Source organism: Heptranchias perlo, chromosome 2 (genome assembly GCF_035084215.1).
Source record: "Heptranchias perlo isolate sHepPer1 chromosome 2, sHepPer1.hap1, whole genome shotgun sequence".
NCBI lineage: Eukaryota > Metazoa > Chordata > Chondrichthyes > Hexanchiformes > Hexanchidae > Heptranchias > Heptranchias perlo.
In genome coordinates, this window is record NC_090326.1 from 32,086,648 (window position 1) to 32,102,666 (window position 16,019).

A 16,019-nucleotide genomic window follows, 5' to 3' on the forward strand; every position below is an offset into this window, starting at 1 on the left:
AATCTTAGCCCTTCTCTTCCTAGTACTTCTACACGCTGCATCTCCGTGGCTGTAGCAGAGGTAGTAGCAGGTTGCTCTTGTTCATGTCCTGACTGTTCAGATGCTTTGGGCCTACGCCTTCTGCATTTTGGAGCCTGTGAAGGTCCCGCCAAACACTGTTCCACCAGCACGTGTGCAGGGGCAGACTCGGCCACCTGGAGAGGAGGCAGCATTGCAGGTACTGGTTGGGAGGGGGTGGCAACTGGTGAGATGTGAGATCGCTGAGAGCTGCGTCCCCACTTCTATGTCCCCTTTCGCCATCATCCCTCTCCTGGGCCAGGGCCACATCACTCCTACCACTCTGCTGGACAACAGCTTGGAGGACATGTGTGATGCCTTGGAAGCCCAGTTGTAAAGTTTCTGACTGCCTGTTTAATGCGGCAGAATGTTGTTCACCCCGAGTCCACACGGCCGTGGTCAGGGCCTGAATGACTCATTTGTGAGCCGTGCTTGAAGCTCAATGGAGGCTGCCATTCTCTCCATTGCAGACACTCTCACACTTACCTGTGCCACCAGTCCACTAATGCAATAGTTGGTCTCCTCCATCCTCTGGGCTATTGTGGAGAGTGTGCGTGGCACCTGTTCCAGTACCTCGCAAATGTGCTGCTGCACCTCGATCATTCTCCTTTTAAAGGATGGCCCCCGGGGTTCAGCACTTGCGTCCAGCTGAGCAGAGCCCGGAGAGGAGTGCGCCCACCGATGCAGACTCTCCACAGCTGCCCCTGCCACCGGTGTCTGCTCGTGCTTGCTTTGTGTGGTGACTTACCAGGTGCCTACCCAACTAACCGACTACTAGGACCCACCGAGGTGTGAGTACCTGCGCTGACGGATGGTTCACTAAGATGTGACGGTGTGCCCTCAGAGGCCAGGAGCTCCACTGAGGAGTCACTGAAGGGCCCGGAAGAGAACAGCAGACAATATTAAGAATCATCACAGATGTATCATGTTGCGATGAGCATATTGAGGTGTTCAACATGCCAATCGTTAATAACATTCATCACACACAACATGAATTGATGTTAAAGTTGTGTCACCAGACGTTTGTGGGGTGCCAGTCTCGGCATCCCCAACAGCCAGCCATTCCAGTGTCCGGCTGATCTGCAGGGCCTCCTCCTCCGCCTCTCTGAGGACCACTATTTGTTGCGGCCCCACTCCAGTTCTCGCCCTCTCCTGTGAATTTTGCACCCTCTTCTCTTACAAGGGGAGAAAGTACAGATGTGTGAGTGAGGGTGAAGTGGTTAGTCAGTAAATACATTGCTTTGGGTGAGGCTGACCATGAAAGTGATGTATATAACGGACAGAGATATCACATTGGATCAGGATTGGGGTGTGTGGTAATGGTGGGTTCACAAGTAGGGGGGTGAGGAAATGTTCAGGAAGTGAAGGTAAGTTGAGGATGAGCGTTAAGTGGGTGTGAGGAGTGATGTGATGGAGTAGTCTTGGCAGTGCAGAATGAGTTGCGGGGGGGGGGTGCGGTGGTGGTGTGATGTGCACCACGGAATGCAGGAGAATCAGTAAGTGTACTCACTTTTGCTGACCGAGTTAGGTCACTGAGGTGCTTCCTGCACTGCACCCAAGTGCGGGAGATGTTGCTCCTGCTGGTGACCTCCTCTGCCACCTTGAGCCAGGCCTTCTTGGTGGCAGAGGCAGGGCGCTTCCTCCTGTCCGTTGGGTAGTATATTTCCCCCGTCCTCCTCACCCTGGCCAGCAGCACCTCAAAAGTGAGGCATCACTAAATCGTAGAGCTGGCTTGCCCCTCTGCTGCTCCGTTATGCCTGCTTGCTCCTTTGTCCAGCAAAAGCCATTGATGCAATGGCCCTTTAAATACAGACACTCCAGCTGACAGCAGGTCATGCGGGTGCGCAGTCCATGCACTGCGCAGCTTTTGGACGCCAAACCTGGAAGCCACGTTAAGGGCCATCAGTTAAGTCGCGATCGTGTGGGGAACGGTAAGGATTTATTTTTTGGGTTTGCTGCACGCCCGTTGATCCCCACCGCCACCCGACCTGCTGCCATCCCGCTGTCTTATTAAAATCGTGCCCCTAGTCTTTTAACATTTTCACTACTTTCTGCTTCTTGCTAGCACTTAAGCAGCAAACATAACTTCCCCCATTTCAATGCATGGTATTAAACGGTTCAAAGTTAGCAAAAGGTTCTTTGCATAATACAGAAAATAAACCTTCGGGAACATTGGGTGCTGCAGTGGGTTAAACACAGGCCAGGGTTCAAATCCAGCCCTGACTGACGGGATGAAAGTCTCCCCTCTCTATTGGGTGTTAATGATCCTACGTAAAATGAGGATGGACATTGTTAAACCAGGTCCTAGTGGGAATAGGCCTACAAAACTGGCCTAATTCAGCACTAATTGGCAATCAAGAAGGCTCAAGTAGGAAATAGTAAAACTGTCACACTGATGGGAATGGGTTGCTCTTGAGGTTGAGAGAACGTCGCTGGGACAGAGTAGAGGGAGCTTTAAACTGCATCTAGCTGTTCTACGCCTCACTTGGTAGTTCTTGATGCTGATGCTGGGTGTATTAAATGAGAAGAGTTCCATTCCCCACCATTAACCTCCCTTACCTTGACAAGCAAAAATACATATATATAAAAAACTAAAATCTAAAAAAGATATTAAAAGTTCTGACCAACTGGCAGCACGACAGGTTGGCACACCAAAGCACTGCACCATGAAATGGCAAGATATGAGTTCAAATTCAAGATTCAGCACACAGAATCGACTGATCTCAACAAAGTTGTTGAAAAAAAGAGAGAAATGAGCACAGGCCAGATTTTCCCCTATACCAAGAGAAGAAATTCTAAAATAAATGAGTAGTTCAGTGACACTGAATGTGACACACTTTTGAGGAGCTAGTTACGGAACTGCAGAGAAACTCTGGAACAGATCAACTACCTGCCCTCTTGACCAGAGAATGATGCCTGACTCGAGGGTAGGAGAGGAAGGAGGAAGATGAGATAGGAGGAGAAGGAGAAGGAGAAGGAGAATGAATCTTAATAAAACTAACTTGTTAATACATAGAAGCCAAAGAGACTATATTGATAAAAGAAATGCCTATCAAAGGGAAGAAACAAATACTGACTTGACTGCATCCGGAGCGAGTTTGGTGCCTGACAGGTTGATGTGTCTCAAAGCCAGTGAGCTACTGAAATACATTTTGAAGGATGGAGGGACTTCCTTCCCCTTCCTGCGACATTGAAGGAAGTAGAAGAATTCATGTTAGATCAGTCATACAAGAGAATTACTTATTCATAGACACAATACACAAAAATTCTGCTCCTGGGAGTCTTGAACGAGCTCCACAATGATATCTGGACCGATCGAAATCTTGACTTGTGCACCATTCAAACCCTGATGCTGGACATGCTTGGCACCGGTGATGAAGGGCAGTCTTGCAATGAGGCTGAGATGCAAGAGGCCTCAATGCCTTTTTCCAGCCTTCTGAACGGACAAGGCACAGGGTTCAGTCAATTCTTTCTTTTTAATTCATATTTTGAGATGATTCCTACAGGTACAATTTTCCTTCTGGCATATTTACTTGGATAGCATGCCATTGGTTACAGGCACACAGTGCTCCCACGGCTATAAAGAAGGAAAACTCATCGGCCCCGATACCTACGAGAAGGCAGGGAGGGTGTGGGGGGAGGCCGAGAACGGCCGAAGAACCCGGCAAGGCCAGGGACGCGGAGGTCCTGCCAAATGTAACATTCTTTTGTTCTGTTTTCCGTCCAGCAGATGGCCAAACTGAGAGTCAGGCCGGCGGCCGGAAGGGAACACCAGCAGCAGGAGGTTGCAACCGGGAAAAGTCCCCGGCAATCGGGGGGAGGGGGGGGGGGGAAGGGGAAGAGAGAGGCCACGATTGGCAGGAATGGGAGATGGGACGGCAATTGGGGGGGGGGGGCGGTGGGGGGAAAAAGAGAGGCCGCGATCGGCAGAGGGGAGAGTGAAGGCTTCCTTGGGGGGGCCGGGGGGGGGGAGCGCTAGGTCCCCTTGCGGCCCAAAAGCAGTGATGAGAAAGGCACTTACTTGTGAAACTGGAAGCTCCCACCTCCCTTCCGCTGCCGAGTTTTTCGACCCCAGCAGCAGTGAGTTTAAATCCGGCTCCCAACTGCACTGTGGGGGCCTGATTTAAATATGTTTATAATAAAGGGTTCCGCCACTCCACGGCAGGACATTTGGATGCCCCGATATCTGCCGCTGCACAAAAGGCAGCGGGCGCGTGCACGGCTGTTGGGGACACGTTGCCCGTATTTAAGTCTTTAACCCTCACCCCCGACCTGCTATTCATGGGCTGGGGTGAGTTAACATCAAGACCATCATCTCAAACATCAGAGTACAGTATAGTGAAAAGAAAGAACATGCATTTATATAGCGTCTATCACAATCTCAGGACGTCCCAAAGTGCTTAACAACGGCATACTTTTGAAGTGCAGTCACTGTGGTTATGTAGGGAACTGTCACAGCCAATTGGTGCACAGCAAGGTCCACAAACAGCAATGAGATAAATGACCGGACATCTGTCACCGTCACTGGGTCAAAATCTTGGAACTCCTAACCTAACAGCACTGTGGCAGAACCTTCACTACACGGACTGCAGCGGTTCAAGAAGGCGGCTCACCACCATCTTCTCAAGGGCAATTAGGGATGGGCAATAAATGCTGGTCTTGCCAGTGATGCCCACATCCCATGAATGAATAAAAAAAAATCTGCTTGCTGGTGGTGTTTGACCGATGAATGTTGGCCATGACACCAGACAGAACTCCCCTGCTCTTCCTTGAATAGTGCCACATGATCTTTCTAATCCACAAGAGAGCAGACGGGGCCTCGATTTAACGTCTCATCTAAAGTATTGATAAACTACATTTGGCAGTCGCAGATGGCTGCTTAAGCACCACTTGTCCAGCATGCCAACAATATAAAGGTGTTTTGACAGGAAACAATACTCAAGGATCAAGGGAAACTAGTTTCTTCTGGATGTTTCTCGTATTTTAGTCTATTATCTAGTTCTTTTTTGGCCGACACAGACACGATGGGCCGAATGGCCTCCATCTGCGCTGTAAACTTCTATAATTCTATGGTTCTATTAATTCTGAAAATTTCGTATTGATTCACTCTTCTATTTTTATATTTCTATTTCCCGGAGTAATGTTTTTGAGTCTTTCTAAATCTCCTTACCCCAGATTATTTTCGCATGTATTTTTAGATCACTCTCTTGGTCGAGTCCCAACTCTCCATACCTGCGAGAACATTTGTCCTCGTCCTGAAATCTAGGTAAGCTTTTGGTTAACATGCCCAGGAAACAAACGTGAAACACCGTCTGGTAATTGATTTTAGCTATTGGACTTAACCTATGTCATCATACACATTCAATCCAATCTTTGGAAGCAGTAAACCATCATGTCAGACCTTGTCTTAAATTTAAAATATGAAGCAAATTCATCTTACAAAATCAAAAGCAAAATACTGCAGATGCTGGAAATCTGAAATAAAAACAAAATGCTGGAAACACTTAGCAAGTCAGGCAGCATCTGTGGAGAAAGATGATGCAAGAGTTCTGATGAAAGGTCTTCGATCTGAAAGGTTAACACTGTTTCTTTCACCACAGATGCTGCCTGACTTGCTGAGTATTTCCTATATTTTCTGTTTTTATTTCATTTCACAAAAAGATGGATAAGCACATTAGTAATAGCCTTATATATTTATAGTAGAAATCCTTCCATTTGAGCGTACAGAATAATAAAAGATCTTTTTCTAGAATCTATTACCACTGTGGGAACCTAATTAATCAAAACTGTTTTTTTACAAATTCAAACTCATTTCTCTCCCTTTCAACTATTTCATTGGTTGGTCCCTTATCTGAGATTTTCAAACAGACTCCTTAATTTGAATAGAACAGCTCTTTTTATCTTTCAGAAAAGTGTTCCCTGGACTTCATGAATTTTAAATGTCTAATGACTCAAATTTAAAGAGGATCCATCAGTCATATATAAATTGACCCAAATCACAAATCGTTATTTAGGTTTGGATTAGTCCTCTCTCGAGCCAGTAGCCAAAAAAAAACTAACACCTTATTAGGATAGTCTTTGTACACGATTGTGGCTGAGTTGGCTGTTAAGCTCCTTATATATTATCACTGAATTGAAAGAGACAGCCATTAAACCAAAATTAGACAAAAAAAGTCACATCTGGTTCCCACCTCCTCCATTGCTTCACCTTTCTGGGTGATTTGACTAATTTAATCTGAATTTCCCTTCACACTCATGCTCTGATCACCAGTCTCTCGATTCCTATTGTCTTTGTTATTCCTTCATTTGTGCACTGATTTTTGTTATTTGCTTCTTTCCTCTGACTTCTAACTTTATCCTGCTCTCTGGAACTGCTCCGTGGTCCCTCACTCTGTAAGAAATAGCTCTCACCTCCCCTGTTTGCTCGAATCAGCTGCACTGTCTATTCTACTTCCACTCTCCCAGACCATAATTATCAGAGAAAATTGCAGAGGGAGTACAGCAACGGCTCAATGCCACCTCTGGACTATCATGGGTGTCAGGCAGCACTTTCAACAGCAGGACTGGGAGTTAACGAGCACTTTGAGCTGACCCTGAGAGATGGAGCTACGTCGATAATGTTGGGCTGCAAAAACTGGGAATGGAAGTTACACACGGCTTTTCCTGCCTTAATCCAGGCTCCTCAGTCCGCATAGAAACTTTCAGGTGAGGAGCAGTGGTGTGCTGACCACAGTTACTACTGGTTTTTCAAATACCAGAATTATCAGACTGCTGAGGTTTCCACCACATGGCAGCAAATCTTAAATTCCAGGAAGTACCCATTTTATGCAACTTCAACATTTTTAAAAGACGTTGCAATGTGCTGTTTTAATGCACAAATTTACAAAAAACAAGTACAAATTTGTGACATGATAACCATAGTTGGTCACTACAATTTCAGTACCCAAAATTTATGGACAAAAAATTACAACTGTCATGTAAACGTGAATACCATTTGCTAAATTTGGATTGGGGAACTGCCAATACAACCTGCATACCATTTGATTAAAGCATTCTAAATGAAACTACAGAACAAAAAATATACCAGAAAAGTAGCAAAAACCTGGCAAACTTAATGCACTGGCTTGTCATAGTGCAGTAGCGATATTACTGAATCTTTGAAAGAGGTAATAAAACTTGTGCTCACCTCAGTAATTCAAAGTATAACTTTAAGTGCACTGGGGGTTAAATTCAATAACCCCCGAATCCGGGCGGGGGGGTCGCGGTGTGCGATTAACCCGTGCCCGATTGTTGAGATGCAGGCAGCACGTGAGATTCGTGCTGCCTGGTCATTTACCTGATATCTGCGAGCAACCAGGCCTGCTCACCAGCAGGGGGGCCCCCGATATCACTTGAGTGGCTAGCCCCACGTAAAGGCAGCCTGTACCTCTTATTTGAAAGATACAAGATACGGGTCCGCACGGAGTCTGAACAGAGATCAGACATTGCAACAAAAACAGAGAAGCGGGTCCCATCCCTATGTTTACAATCTGTTGAGTTACGTTAAAACATTGAATAAAGGTCGCACACTACCAAATCCCACATCCTCCAATCTACTGATCTGAGTTTGTACAAGGCCTGCAGGAGAACGTGCACCAAGGTTCTCTGATGATGCACTCGAAGCCTTGGTGCAAGAGGTGGACAGAAGGAGGGGCATCCTATATCCGCAGGGGGGCAAGAAGCCCTCCAGACATATACTCAAGAGGCAGCGGGAGGCAGGAGGGAACGAACTGGCAGGAAGCAAAGGGTAATGTTCGACGGGTGTTCTTGCGACTGGAAGGCTGTTTCCAGTGGGGTTCCGCAGAGCTCTGTACTAGGTCCATTACTTTTTGTGCAGGAAGGTATCAATGGACTGGTCAGGCGAGCAGAAAAGTTGCAAATGGAATTCAATCCGGAGAAGTGTGAGGTAATGCATTTTGGGAGGGCAAACAAGCAAGGGAAATCACAATAAATGGGAGGATACTGAGAAGTGTAGAGGAACAGAAGGACCTTGGAGTACATGTCCACAGTTCCCTGAAGGTAGCAGGACAGGTAGATAAGGTGGTTAAGAAGGCATACGGGATATTTTCCTTTATTAGCTAACGCATAGAATATTAGAGCAAGGAGGTTATGCTCGAACTGTATAAAACACCAGTTATGCCACAGCTAGAGTGCTGTGTACAGTTCTGGTCACCACATTACAAGAAAGATGTGATTGCATTGGAGAGGGTACAGAGGAGATTTACGAGGATGTTGCAAGGGCTAGAGAATTTTAGCTATGAGGAAAGATTGGATAGGCTGGGGTTGTTTTCTTTGGAACAGAGGAGGCTAAGAGGAGATTTAATTGAGGTGTATAAAATTAAGAGGGGCCTAGGTAGATTGGATAGGAAGGTCCTATTTCCCTGAGCAGAGAGGTCAATAACCAGGGGGCATAGATTTAGGTTTAAAGTAATTGGTAAAAGGATTTGAGGGGAGTTGAGAAGAATTTTTTTCACCCAGAGGGTGGCAGGGGTCTGGAACTCACTGCCTGAAAGGGTGATAGAGGCAGAAACCCTCATCGCATTTAAAAGTACTTGCACATGCACTTAAAGTGCCGTAACCTACAAAGCCACAGACCAAGAGCTGGAAAGTGGGATTAGGCTGGATAGCTCTTCTACGGCCGGCACAGACATAATGGGCCGAACGGCCTCCTTCTGTACCGTACATTTCTATGATTCTACGAAGTCAATTGCAGGCGCATAGCACCACGAACATGGATGCAGGGCAGGAAGAAGCTCAATGTTTTGACACGAGTGGTCAAGGTGAATGTCAACTGTCAAGTGGTGTCTCCTATCAACTGCACCATGAGCCTCATCCACTGCTCCACGGACTACATCCCACATCATCCACATACCAACAAACTCTTCCAATCAGATGCTTCCTCTCACCCTCACACATTACCACTGTTGCAAGCCACACACCCACAACTTACAGGTCACACACACTGGCAGCTGTTCAACCATGACAGGCACATCAACCAAACATCCTGCAGGACACTCACTGACACACTTCTGCTTTCTTGCAGGAGAAACTGGTGCATAACAGGAGGCAGCAAGTGGCAGTGGCTCCACGGAACATGAACAGGTACGGTAGCATAGTGGTTATGTTACTGGACTAGTAATCCAGAGACCTGGACTGATAATCCAGAGTCATGAGTTCAAATCCCGCTGTGGCAGTATCAGTAATGGTGACCATGAAACTACCAGATTGTTGTAAAAACCCATCTGGTTCACTAATGCCCTTTAGGAAGGAAACCTGCCATCCTTAGCTGCTCTGGCCTATACGTGACTCCAGACCCACAGCAATGTGGTTGATTCTTAACTGCCTAGCAAGCCACTCAGTTATACAATCCCACCACAAAAAGTTATAAGAAGAATAAAACCAGACATGACAAAGGCAAAGGCAAACCAAGTCCAGTCGACCCTGCAAAGTCCTCACTAACATCTGGGGACTTGTGTCAAAATTGGGAGAGCTGTCCCACAGACTAGTCAAGCAACAGCCTGACTTGGATATACTCACAGAATCATCCCTTTCAGCAAATGTCCCAGACTCTTCCATCACCATCCGTTGGGTATGTCCTGTCCCACTGGCAGGACAGGTCCACCAGATGTGGCGGTACAGTGATATACAGCCAGGAGGGAATGGCCCTGGGAGTCTCCAACATTGACTCCGGACCCCATGAAATCTCATGGCATCAGGTCAAACATGGGCAAGGAAGCCTCCTGCTGATTACTGCCCTCCCTCAGCTGATGAATCAGTACTTCCTCCACGTTGAGCACCACTTGGAGGAAGCACTGAGGTAGCAAGGGGGACAGAATCTACTCTGGGTGGGGACTTCAATGATCTACCTGTCCAGATGCATCTGACCATGACAGTATTGGTAGGAGTTACCACCACACAGTCCTTGTGGAGTCGAAGACCCATCTTCACAATGAGGACACCATTCAAATTGTTGTGTGGCACTATCACCGTGCTAAATGGGATAGATTCAGAACAGATGTAGCAGCTCAAAACTGGGCATTCGTGAGGCGCTGTGAGCCATCAGCAGCAGCAGAATTGTATTCCACCACAATCTGTAACCTCATGGCCCGGCTTATCCCTCACTCTACCATTACCAACAGGCCATGGGATTAACCCTGGTGCAATGAGGAATGTAGAAGAGCATGCCAGGAGCAGCACCAGGCGTACCTAAAAATGAAATGCCAACCTGGTGAAGCTACAACACAAGACTACATGCATGCTAAACAGCAGAAGCAACATGCTATAGACAGAGCTAAGCGATTCCACAACCAACGGACCAGGTCAAAGCTCTGCAGTCCTGCCGCATCCAGTCATGAATGGTGGTGGACAATTAAACAACTAACGGGAGGAGGAGGCTCTGTAAACATCCCCATCCTCAACGATGGCAGAGCCCAGCACTTGAGTGCAAAAGACAAGGCTGAAGATTTTGCAACCATCTTCTGCCAGAAGTGCCGAGTGGATGATCCATCTTGACATCTTCCCGAGATCACCACGATCACAGAAGCCAGTTTTCAACTAATTCGATTCACTTCACGTGATATCAAGAAATGGCTGAGTGCACTGGATACAGCAATGGCTATGGGCCCCGACAACATCCTGGCTGTAGTGCTGAAGACTTGTGCTTCAGAACTAACCAAGCTGTTCCAGTACAGCTAAAACACTGGCATCTACCCAACAAAGTGGAAAATTTCCCAGGTACGTCCTGTCCACAAAAAGCAGGACAAATAGCTCCAGACCTCATTACAGCCATGGTCCAAACATAGACAAAAGAGCTGAATTCCAGAGGTGAGGTGAGAGTGACTGCCCTTGACATCAAGGAGCCTTAGAGAAATCGAAGCCAATGGGAATCAGGGGGAAAACTCTCCAGTGGTTGGAATCATATCTAGCACAAAGGAAGATGATAGTGGTTGTTGGAGGCCAATCATCTCAGCCCTAGGACATTGCTGCAGGAGTTCCTCAGGGCAGTGTCCTAGGCCCAACCATCTTCAGCTGCTTCATCAATGACCTTCCCTCCATCATAACATCAGAAGTGGGGATGTTCGCTGATGATTGCACAGTGTTCAGTTCCATTTGCAACCCCTCACATAACGAAGGAGTCCATGCCCGCATGCAGCAAGACCTGGACAACATCCAGGCTTGGGCTGATAAGTGGCAAGTAACATTCGCACCAGACAAGTGCCAGGCAATGACCATCTCCAACAAGAGAGCATCTAAACACCTCCCCTTGACATTCAACGGCATTACCATCGCCAAATCCCCCATCAACATCCTGGGGTCACCACTGACCAGCCACATAAATGCTGTGGCTTCGAGAGCAGGTCAGATGCTGGGCATTCTGCGGCAAGTGACTCACCTCCTGACTCCCCAAAGCCTTTCCACCTTCTAGAAGGCACAAGACAGGAGTGTGATGGAATACTCTCCACTTGCTTGGATGAGTGCAGCTCCAACAACACTCATGAAGCTCGACACCATCCAGGACAAAGCAGCCTGATTGATTGGTACGCCATCCACCATCTTATACATTCATTCCCTCCACCACCGGTGCACAGTGGCCACAGTGTGTACCATCCACAAGATGCACGCAGCAACTCGCCAAGGCTTCTTCGACAGTACCTCCCAAACCCGCGACCTCTACCACCTAGAAGGACAAGGGCAGCAGGTGCATGCGAACAACACCACCTGCACGTTCCCCTCCAAGTCACACACTATCCTGACTTGGGAATATATCACCGTTCATTCATTGCTGCTGGGTCAAAATCCTGGAACTCTCTACCTAACAGCACTGTGGGAGAACCTTCACCACACGGACTGCAGCAGTTGAAGAAGGCAGCTCACCACCACCTTCTCAAGGGCAATTAGGGATGGGCAATAAATGCTGGCTTTGCATTTATTGCCAGCAATGCCCACATCCCATGAATGAATTAAAAAAAAAGAACCTGCCGTCCTCTCTCAGAATGACAGCATTCCTGTCCCACCAGTAGGCCATTTAACCCCTGGAGCCTGTTCCGCCATCCAACGAGATCATGGTTGACCTGTGACCTAACTCCATATATCCACCGTAGCCTTTGGTTAATAAAAATCTCAGATTTAAAATTAACAATTGAGCTAACATCAACTGCCCTTTGCAGAAGAGTGTTCTAAACTTCTACTATCCTTTGTGTGTAGAAGCATTTCCTAATTTCACTCCTGGCTCTAATTTTTAGGCTATGTCCCCTAGTCCTAATATTCAAGTATAGGAGGCCTCCAAAAACAGGTACAAATGGATCAGCGGCCAGAAGCAATAATCCAGCAACTAACCTGTAAATCCTGCACGATCCCTTTAAATAGCGCTGGTGGGGAGTCCTCCATGCCATTTAAGACCTGTTCAGCTATGTGAGGTTAAGATAATGCATTGGCTGGAGCACTGAGTTGCAAAATCGGATCTGTCCCTTTAAATCAGCATTGCACGCTGATCTAATGCATATTCTCCTTACTTTACATGCTGCTGGCATTCGTTACCTGCACGTGTGCAAACGACTTAACCAAGATGGCTCCGGTGCACGCCATGTTAGATGCATGTGCGCACATTCCGGATGCCATTTTGGGTCCTTAAGAGGCCACGTAACACCTACAAAACGGGCACTACACTGCCCAATTTATAGACCACTTTCTGAATTCCAGTATTATCTCTATCTCCCCCCACCACCGGCGCACCGGGGCTGCAGTGTGTACCATATACAAAATGCACTGCAGCAACTTGCCAAGGCTTCTTTGACAGCACCTCCTAAACCCGCGACCTCAACCACCTAGGAGGACAAGGGCAGCAAGCGCATGGGAACAACACCACCTGCACGTTCCCCTCCAAGTCACACACCATCCTGACTTGGAAATATATCGCTGTTCCTTCATTGTCGCTGGGTCAAAATCCTGGAACTCCCTTCCTAACAGCACAGTGGGAGAACCGTCACCACACGGACTGCAGCGGTTCAAGGCGGCTCACCACCACCTTCTCAAGGGCAATTAGGGATGGGCAATAAATGCTGGGCTTGCCAGTGACACCCACATCCCATGAATGAATTTAAAAGAAAACTATAACGTGTGAAAATTTCTGTTTCTTTAAGGAACGTGACGTTCTCATTTTTTTTAATGTCAGCTGCTATTTCTCACAGGTAATGTCCCTGATTCTTGATAAGACTAGGTTGCCATATCCTACATTTCATATTCCATCTGATTTTCTGCTGAATGCTGCTTCTGGCAGAGGCACTGAACTCCACAGCAGCCCTTTCTCTTCCAGTGACTTTGGATCAGATAGCACAAGATGCTTCTCACAGTCATGACATGGAAACAAGAATAAAAATGCCACTGGTTTTGAAAAAAGACCTACAAATGGGCTTCGTAAAAAGAAGCCCATAAAGGTTAGATTACTTCAATTCAATGGAACCAAATCCAAAGTTGAAGTATTTTGCAGTGTGCTTATCCTTTTTCCAAAACGCAAAATAAAAAATTACAATGGAACGGTAATCTAGGAATTAATGTAAACTCAAGGACACATTACAATGGGAGCTGAGTCTTTCTTTAACAGTTGTAAACAATTTTACAACACCAAGTTATAGTCCAGCAATTTTATTTTAAATTCACAAGCTTTCGGAGATTTTCTCCTTCCTCAGGTAAATGTTTCAAGATCTCCTTGAAGCCTACGCATTTATACATATTGAATAATACATGGTGTTTACAGACTGCCCCTGCAACTGCCCGTTGCCAAGGCAATCACCGTGTTCAGACAGAGAGGTGTCATCTGCAGAACCCCCGAATACACATTCAACAAAAAAACAAACAGGGAAAAAAAACAGAGAAAAAAAAACACAGAGAGAGGCAGAAACATCCGGAAGGCAGAGAGAGCCAGCAAATGGCTTTAACAGGCTTTAGATTGGGCAAAGAGCTCAGGTGACCGTTAAGTGGTTAACAAGGTTATAAGAGTACAGTGGACACTGCTCAGATCTAGGTTCTATTTTACCTGTAGGCTTTTAATCTAAAAGGTAGATGCGCACAATACCTGACCAACAGCCCCCATACTTATGGGCTTGAATTTTTATCTGCGTCTGAATCTCATTATTCGTCAATTCTATCACACCTAGGTTTTTAGAGTCAGTTCACTTAAATCTCAAAACAAACAATGCAGCCCCATATGAACAGGGTTAGCTTGCTGACAAATCAAATACTACAGATCACCGTGGTCAGTTGGGGAATTGTTCTAAAGTCTTCGTCAGGGGAGGATTAAGGTTTAGTTGGATTATAAAAGGTTTTTATGACTAAAATTGACTTCCTTGGAGAGCTGCACAACAAGTGTGCTATACAAGATGACTTTGATAATGATTAATTCAAACCTAATCAGCACTACTTCCACAAACCTCCTGGCACAGTATTTGCATTCATAACTAAATGAATAAAATTCACTCCAATACACAAAGGCCTTTCGCCGACATATCTTTTTCCTGAAGTACAAACAGAACTAATGAATTGAAACACTTCTACTAGCATATTTTGCTCTTATCTAACTACTGCTATTGCAGCTAAAATCACTGAATAAACAGGAATCAAAGGACATCTTTAGGATCCATTTTCACGTGGGCAGCTATTAGCTCCTTTTATATTGGTTTTGTGCAGTTACTGCTGCCCTCTCCCAATGCGCGAGCCTCCTGCAACTTGCAAATACATTTGTTGAGGTCAATCACTGGAAAAACCCCAGTTTTTTTTTTAAACCAGGTCTTCCTGACAGCCAGCCTTAACAAATCCAGTAAATTTACTTTAGGGTTTCTGTTTGCTGCCTGAGGCCTACTCCTTGAGAGGTGGCTACAAAAGTACAGCATAAAAAAATATAAATGCAGTTATCAGAAAAACTACTGGGCTTCAACTGAGCAAACAACCCTTTCCTGTCCAGCCGTAATACTCAGCTTCCAGGCTTCAATTTTTCCCACTTGTCCATCTATCCCCAGGCCACATCTCACCAAGTCCTCAGATTATGCTTCTTGCATTGAAATGCTTCAATTGAGAAAAAGGATAAAGGAAAAACAAATTCTAGCTAACTAGATTGAAACTGCATACATCCCAATTCCAGATGCAGGTTTTTTGCGACCCCTCCCAAAAAAAGGAACAGTTAAGGTTGGCACTAATGAGCTTTAAACACCTGTCAAAGGAGAAAAATAACTTTTAGAACAGAATGACTACCTGTGCGAGAGGATACTCTTGGACAGATGAAGAGATGCCAGCTGTTGGCAACAACCCCGCAGAAGTGCTGTACACACCTGGAAAACACACAATGATAGCTTAATGACAGACTAAATAATCCATATATCCTCTTTCTACTTAACAATATAATCTACATTAGTCTACATAACAAGTAACTGCAGTTCAAAAGTAATGCATTGGTGATGATACACTTTAGATCATCTTGAAGATATGAAAGGTGCTATATAAATGCATGCTCTTTCTTTCTTGACCATAATGTGGAGATGCCGGTGATGGACTGGGGTTGACAATTGTAAACAATTTTACAACACCAAGTTATAGTCCAACAATTTTATTTTTAATCCCACAAGCTTTCGGAGGCTTCCTCCTTCCTCAGGTGAACGGTGTCCATGTCCATTTCTTGACCATGTCAGTATTGTCTATAGGCTTATTCAGCTAGTGGAACCAGTACACTACCAGAAAAATTGCACTAAAGTCAACGTAACAGCCATATCAAAAAACCTATAATAATCTTAATATACGATTCCAAGTTGGTGCCACCGCTATCATCAGTGATGGACCTGTAACCACCAGTACATGAGCCTGATCTAATACAGCACAAAATGTTCTCTCTGGTTACACCAATATTTGGAAACACAAACCATAATTGGCCTGCTGGA

At 45.9% G+C, this 16,019-nt stretch overlaps 1 protein-coding gene across 3 annotated transcripts in view; it reads right to left on the reverse strand.

Annotated features, from left to right (window-relative positions):
• LOC137336684 (F-actin-uncapping protein LRRC16A-like) overlaps positions 1–16,019 on the reverse strand; it is a 371,070-nt gene that overhangs the window by 154,658 nt on the left and 200,393 nt on the right. For all 3 annotated transcript variants that reach the window (XM_068001680.1, XM_068001681.1, XM_068001678.1), the window contains exons 15-16: positions 15,340–15,416; positions 3,135–3,239 (exon numbers count right to left, since the gene is read on the reverse strand). In XM_068001680.1, the coding sequence (XP_067857781.1) occupies positions 3,135–3,239; positions 15,340–15,416 (182 nt within the window). The remainder of the gene's footprint in view (positions 1–3,134; positions 3,240–15,339; positions 15,417–16,019) is intronic.